Genomic DNA, 7,075 nt, shown 5'->3' with positions numbered 1-7,075 from the left:
GTTATGGAAGGCGCCTGTTGCCAATAAAGTCAAAGAATTTTTGTGGAGGTTAGTGAAAGACATCATGCCTCTAAGGAGTAATGTGTGTAAGAAAGGTATCATCCTCAATCCCTCGTGCCCTCTGTGTTATTGTGATGCTGAATCTTCTTCCCACCTTTTTCTTCACTGTGATTTTATCAAAAGAATGTTTTTTTCGCCTCCTCTGGGTGTGAGAATATCGGATGTTGAAGAGGTCATGGACTGGCTGTTGCCTATTTTTCGCAGTAAGGAGGTAAAATTATGCCAAGTGGTTTGTATGGGGCTATGGAAGGTGTGGAAAGCTAGGAACTCAGTGGTGTTTGATAAGGGTGCTCCCTGCCCTATGTTGGTTGCTAAAGATGTGTGGCTTTCCTCCATTGAATTAGACAGCAACTTGTTGGTTTCTACGGATCGAGTGATGCCCTCGAAGGTGGAAGCGACGTGTGGGAATTCCTGGATTATCCAAACTGACGCGGGGTGTTTTGATGGAGGCATTGTCTCTCTTGGTTGTGTTATAAGGGCAGCAAATTCAGAAGTTCTGCTGGCTGCCACTCAGAGGATCACAAGTTTTGTCGCACCGGGCACGGCGGAAGCTCTTGGAATTCGGTGGGATCTACAACTAGCTAAGGAACCCGAGCTCGATAAAGTGGTGCTCCAGTCGGATGCGCTAGCCGTGGTCGACTGTATTAATGGCGTCTCTTTAGTGCTGGACCTGGATCCTATCGTTATGGATTGTCGTTCTTTTCGTAGTTCTCTTTTTTCATCTACTGTTATGTTTATAGGAAGGGATGCCGATACTGATGCTCTTAGTTTGGTGGGCATTGGGAAGTTGGTTGACTCTCGTACTTGGTTAGGTGTTATCCCTCGCAACGAGGAGTTTCCTGTAGTTTTAACTAATTTGACCTTCTTTTAATATCTTTTAATATATCTATGTCTTTCCATAAAAAAATCTTTGAGTAGTTTTGCTTACAACATATTGTACATTTATAAAAAATTCAACAAGAAAGGATTTGAATCTTCTTATGGTTGACTTTTGGAATTACTGTAAATCTAATTACAGTTGCATATATTTGATATGACCCTGTGTTGCTTTGTGTGTTGTGTGTTGGTTCATTATTATAATTACTAATTGGAGAACCATAATAATTTTATTTAAACGATCTAAATTGTTAGGAACCCGAATTAGAGATATAGGAATTAATGGATAAAAACACATAATATAGAAGAAATGGATTTAAAATGCACAAATATCAATATGTAACAATAGAGTATATAAACAATCATAAGTTCCAAACAAAATGCAACATTAATAATTCATGATCACACAATAAAGTTTATCCACTTACAATATACCAACATAAATTTAAAGAGTTATAATATATATAATAGAAATTATCAATAAATAGATGGAATGACAATAAACTACTTTGCCATTAGAGTTGTAATCACCCGTATCCTTAATGGCAGCATCTACTGACATTACCCTAAAATTCATGCCACATATATTTTTACCACGACAAAGCCGAAAGAATCCTTCCTCACCCCAATCCGTTCCCCATGAGTTCTTAAGAATCCATGCATCTTTCTCAAATCCAATTAGGAGAACGTTATGATTTAAACTGTCTTTATCGCATATGTTTGGGCAAGAGATACCGCTAGTATATGTCTGCAACATTCCTGCATTGATAGAAACTTTACGAAACAAAACATAAATTAGAAAATTTTCATTCAATCTAAATAAAAAGTAATGAATGATGATCGGACAAATATATACGGCATAGTAAAATCATTTTTGTCAAAAACAATTAACTACCTGAGAGAGGGCCATTTTTAACTAGATTTGCAGTTATTTGGCCTTCATCGGTGGAAATCATACTAAAGTTAGAAATAGAAGCTGCAATTTTGGTTTTGTCAAATTTACACGAGGCATTTTTTTTCATGTATGGATAATCTTTTTCTCGCATTGCTCCTCCAGAATGTAATAAATATTCAATTGCATTGGTGGCCAACCCACCAAAGCACCCGGAGTCACATACTTTGTCCTGATCACACTGCAAATTTTTTAACTTTTAATTCTTAAATGTATATATCAACAACACATGAAAATACAAGGACACCCAAATAAAATTGAAAATAAAGTAACATTACAATTATCTATAAAATTATCAAAAATCAATTAGTATAAATAATATTAATAAGAAATTGGAGACTCTATTCTTATATTTAACAATACATTCAACTCTTTTATAAAAGATACAATTTTTAAAAAATAATTAATAATTAAAAGTTTTTTTAAATGATATTCAAAAGAAGAATAATAATATAAACAATTGAAAATATAAATTAAATAATAATTCCTATTTTATAGAAGAATTTACTAAAGATTATTTTGTAGATAAAAGTATAAATCTAAAACAAGTTGAGTTTTACGGAAGAAAACGGACGTGACATTTTGACATGTCTTGATATCGATACTATTATCACAATTTTTATATTAAAATAAATTATAATTAATTCACACATCGACAATTGCAATTAATATTACAAGAGATGTACCGATTAAAGGCATAAAAACCTTTATACATTCGAGACCATTTTCAAAATCATGGTTGCTAGTACTATATTCGTTTGACCGAGCTTTTTTCAGTTGTAAAAGTTGCTTTTAACCTAAAGTTAAAAATAAGAGCTTTATATATAAAAGTTAGAAAATATTAAAATGGTCGTGTATATGTTACAACACAATAAAAGGGAAACAGATATAAGTTATGCGATGAAGAAAATGTATATGTTTATACAAACCAGATGATCACAATCCAGAAGCTGCTGCTCGCTAAGTGTCAGAAGCTTTTTATTTGTTCGATAATGAGCTCCTTCTAAAACTCCCGTCGCACCAAAAGCCCAACAAGAGCCACAATGGTAACCCTAATAAAAAAATAAATTAAATTAACAATATAAAATTTTAATAATTATGATAAATTAATGTTTTAATTATATCAGATACCTGATCTTTAACGGGAGTGACAGCTCCCTTGTCACGCCAATCGAAATTCTCTGGAAGATAGTTGGTAGGAAGGATGGTAGCGTTTCGAGCGTGAGGTGGAAAGCTGAAACTTACTTTAGACCCGAGAAGCTGCCCGTGAAACTCGTCTTCCGTTAGATCGGAGTACTTTGTTACTCCGTGAACAGCATAAGGATCAAGCTCTTGCTTCAGCTTGGCTATCATGAGGTTTGACTTAAAGACACTGAATCGAAAGCGGTGTTCTTCTTCGGATGAGTAGTTTTTGACAAACTTTAATTGGAAGCGGTTGAAATGATGCAAGTGATCTTCCGCAATAGTAAAGTTGTTGTCTGATAATGTTAAGGAACTGACTTGAGTGAGAAGGAAGAGAGAAAAGAGAACCATGGTGTATTGGCCGGAGGAGGGGTGAAGAAAAAAGATATGGCAAAGTATGGTCATTTGAAGGAGAATGAAAGATGGAGAAAGATGGTTATTTGAATTGAAGAGAAGTTAAGAGATCAAATATAGCCACGAGACAATTTCATTAGTTTTGCATGCATGCTTCAAAATAGTATTTCTTGGCTTTTATTTAAGTTTCTAATGCAATTTTCCAAATAGCATTTGTTGTTTTCCCTCTGCAGCTATATTTATTTGTTATTTACTTTCGTTTCAACATATACTTAACATATACTTAACGTTTCAAAATAGCATTTTTCTTGGTATTTACTTTCGTTTGTAATGCAATTTTTACAATAGTATTTTGTTGTTTATTTGTTATTATGTAAAGTAGATCATTTAAACATGTACTTAACGTTTGAATTTTTTTGTTGGTTTAGTTAACTTTGGAATTTAATAGATTATATATTAGTTTTATAGTATACTATTTAATTATGATATATTGAATTAGGAGTTAAATTGTGTATATGATAGTTAATTATGACACGTTCAATTAGTGAAAGCATACACTATCATTGTCATTATTATATTTTTATTATTAAAACAAATGAATATAAAAAATCAAATGAATAAAAAAAATTGTCGCTGAAAACAACTAATTTTTTTTTGACACGGCTTAATAAAAATCAAATGAATAAAAAAAAATTGGATGAGAAAATGCATAGCATCCATTCTAAATGAATGAAAGATTTATTTTAAAATATATGGAAAAATGTAGGAAGAAGAAAAATACTTAAAAACAATTTTTCATAAAAATATATTTACTATTTATGTACTCAATTAAGTGATTGTTAACATTTGTATTTATTAAATGTTTTATTGTATATAATAATATTTAATTATGATATATTATATTTTGACTTAAATTATTTATCTAGTTAATTATGACATATATAATAAATCAGCTTTTTGGAGCTACTTCAAGAAGCTAATTGCAAAGAGAGGGCTTAGACAAGGCGGCCCCTTGTCACCTCTTCTTTTTGTGCTTGTGATGGAGTATCTCCAGAGACTTATGGCGAAGCTGAATTCCATCCCCAACTATAAGTATCATTCCAAGTGTGAAAGGATTAAGCGGGTGAACCTTAGTTTTGCGGATGATTTGTTACTGTTTTCTCGTGGGGATGCTACCTCTGTCAAGGTGCTTATGAATATATTTAATCAATTCTCAAATTCAACAGTTTTAACAAATGCAAAGCATATTATGGAGGGATTGATGAGGACACCAGACTAGAAATTAACAGAATCACAGGCTTCCTTGAAGGGTCCATGTGGTTTCGTTACTTGGGGATTCCGTTGGCTAGCAAAAAGCTCAGTGTGCAGCAGTGTATGCCACTGATTGACAAGATAGTTGCAAGGATGCGACACTGGACTTCTAGATATCTGAGCTTTGCTGGTAGATTTTTGCTGATTAAAAGTGTCCTATTTGCCATAACAAACTACTGGTTGAAGTGCCTCCCACTGCCCGAGCAGATCTTGAAGAAAGTGGATTGCATTTGCAGAGTTTTCTTATGGACTGGAAAGGATTGCAATTCTAATAAAGCCCCGGTTGTGTGGGAAACTGTTTGCTCACCCAAGAATCATGGGGGCCTAAACCTGATTAAATTTGAGGGAGTGGAATAGAGCTAATCTGATCAAGCTGGTTTGGAATTTAAGTGGTAAGGAGGATAGCTTATGGATTAGGTGGATCAATGCGTATTATCTGAAAAACGATGGTGTAAAGACCATGACTTCTAGAAATTGTGAAGTAGAGAGATGTTATTGAGAAACATAACATGTGGAGCACGATTCTGAATGCAGAGAAGGTAAAAATCACAGATATTTACGTGAAACTTATCCAAGATCAAACTCCCAGACCGTGGAGGAGGATTTTGTATGACAACGGAGCCCGGCCTCGAGCAAAGTTTATCTTATGGTTAGCTTGTCATGGGAAGCTGGCAACTAAAGAAAGGTTAAAGCGTTTTGACATTATGGATGATGATACATGCAGCCTATGCAGTGCACAAGAGACTCAAAATCACTTGTTTTTTGAATGTGATGAAATGAAGAGTATGTTGAAACAGGTTTTGTCTTGGATCAAGGTGCAACATTCACCTGGTATTTGGGATGAAGAAATTAACGGGCTCAGATTGAATGCTAAAGGAAAGGGGTGGAAAGCGAAAGTTCTGAAAATAGCTTATACGGAAACAATCTATAATTGTTGGTTATACCGGAATGATAGATGTTTTGAGAATATTGATAGTAATAGAGGTATAGTGGATAGAATTATAGATACGGTTATATACCGACCGTGGTTAAATCCTAAGCTAAGACATCATGCTAGTGCTTTCATGATGCCTTGATAGAGGGTTTGGTTTTTTAGTGTTGTTGGGTTGGCGGGATCCATTTTGATCGCCTTGTAATTAACGGTTTTTTGGTTAATGAAAGTAAATGTTTTTCCAAAAAAAAAAAGGTAGGACTTCAGTCTAGTGAGTTCATGTTCAGAGAGGAACCATGACGGTCTGATGTCCAAGGAGAGACACGGTTTGAAAGGAACCAAAGATAGGGACAATCAGTAATATTCCTCGTATCTCAAAAACCCGGTACCACATACATACTTTGAGGAGTAGTTGTTGCATCCATATTTGCATTGGTTGTTGTTGTGTTAGAATGATCTGTGTAATTAATTATTATATGCGGTCTATTTTCACTGCTAATATTTGTAAGGTTTATTCTTACTCCTTTCTTGTTTATTTGTGTGACTTGTGCATTATTGTACATATATTCAGGAGAAGTAATTTCTATTGTGAATTGGAAGATGGTTTTGCATCCCTCTTTCTCGTTTATTTATTTTTTATTTTTCACTATTAGATGGACATTGCTCTGATTCTGTAACATCAGTGAATGAGATGTTAATTGTTGAGTTGATGTTGGTTTTTTGTTTTATTTGAGTAACATCTTAAAATTTGAATTTCTCTTTTCTATTAAGAGTTGGGTTTAGGGTATTATACTAATATTTTTTCTTTGCTTAACCGAATTCCGAACATAAAATTAATTGTGATGTTGATGACCATTTTCTTTTTATTTTTCGGGTTCTATCGATATTTTTCATATCTTTTTGAAATAAATAAACTTTGACAATTACTCTATTGTATTTCGAAGCGTTCATGGCGCTCGAATATTTTTCGCGCACGACAGAAGAATCACTTCCTCCCAAAGGTCAACGTAGATTTTTGTTAGGTTAGATTTCTCTTGATGTAATATATTTATTTGAAACTTTTATTTCTCTCCTGTCACGCTTTCTTCCTTTCGTTTGACATACAATTACCTATAAGCTTCACCCACATATTCCTCTAAGAGTTGTTCATCACTTAATTCACCACCATATTAAATTTTAAATTAGAATTACTAAAAACATTTTCTTTTATCATTATATTTTGTTTTTGATTTTCTTTTCTCTTTTAATAAGTGAAAATCAAAGAAAATGAAGTCCATTTTAAATTCAATCCAAGGCCCAAGTCAAAGTTCATTTATTTCAGGCCCATTACCAATTAGTTTGTCCAAGTCATTTAAAGATAATTCAAATCATTAAGCCATTTTTAAGCCATGAAGGAAAATTGAGTGGGA

The 7,075-nt window shown here is 33.5% G+C and overlaps 3 protein-coding genes across 3 annotated transcripts; 2 read left to right on the top strand and 1 right to left on the bottom strand.

The window, feature by feature from the left end:
• The first annotated feature begins 64 nt into the window (after positions 1-64).
• On the top strand, positions 65-931 carry LOC131619529 (uncharacterized). Its single transcript, XM_058890618.1, has one exon. The coding sequence runs from the start codon at positions 65-67 to the stop codon at positions 929-931; it is 867 nt and encodes a 288-aa protein (XP_058746601.1).
• A 407-nt stretch (positions 932-1,338) lies between these two features.
• LOC131619528 (cysteine proteinase 15A-like) lies at positions 1,339-4,504 on the bottom strand. The gene is made up of 6 exons (XM_058890617.1): positions 4,444-4,504; positions 3,020-3,366; positions 2,818-2,940; positions 1,832-2,069; positions 1,445-1,710; positions 1,339-1,359 (listed from the first exon to the last, which is right to left on the bottom strand). Exons 1-6 carry the CDS (start codon positions 4,502-4,504, stop codon positions 1,339-1,341), a joined length of 1,056 nt encoding a protein of 351 aa, XP_058746600.1.
• A 740-nt stretch (positions 4,505-5,244) lies between these two features.
• LOC131619527 (uncharacterized) lies at positions 5,245-5,811 on the top strand. Its single transcript, XM_058890616.1, has one exon. The coding sequence runs from the start codon at positions 5,245-5,247 to the stop codon at positions 5,809-5,811; it is 567 nt and encodes a 188-aa protein (XP_058746599.1).
• The last annotated feature ends 1,264 nt before the right edge of the window (positions 5,812-7,075 follow it).

The sequence above is a fragment of the Vicia villosa genome, linkage group LG7, assembly GCF_029867415.1.
Source record: "Vicia villosa cultivar HV-30 ecotype Madison, WI linkage group LG7, Vvil1.0, whole genome shotgun sequence".
In the NCBI taxonomy this organism is placed as follows: domain Eukaryota; kingdom Viridiplantae; phylum Streptophyta; class Magnoliopsida; order Fabales; family Fabaceae; genus Vicia; species Vicia villosa.
This window is presented reverse-complemented; position numbering and strand designations above follow the sequence as displayed.

Bases quoted from the DNA above. Each gene is read 5' to 3' on its own strand.
- LOC131619529 (XM_058890618.1), top strand. From the start codon at position 65: ATGCCTCTAAGGAGTAATGTGTGTAAGAAAGGTATCATCCTCAATCCC.
- LOC131619528 (XM_058890617.1), bottom strand. From the start codon at position 4,504: ATGGAATTCAGCTTCGCCATAAGTCTCTGGAGATACTCCATCACAAGC. The intron at 3,367-4,443 runs GTGACAAGGGGC...TAACATTATCAG, and splicing joins CACAAGCACAAAAAGAAGAG to ACAACAACTTTACTATTGCG. The intron at 2,070-2,817 runs GTTTGTATAAAC...AAAAATTTGCAG, and splicing joins TTCTGGATTGTGATCATCTG to TGTGATCAGGACAAAGTATG.
- LOC131619527 (XM_058890616.1), top strand. From the start codon at position 5,245: ATGTGGAGCACGATTCTGAATGCAGAGAAGGTAAAAATCACAGATATT.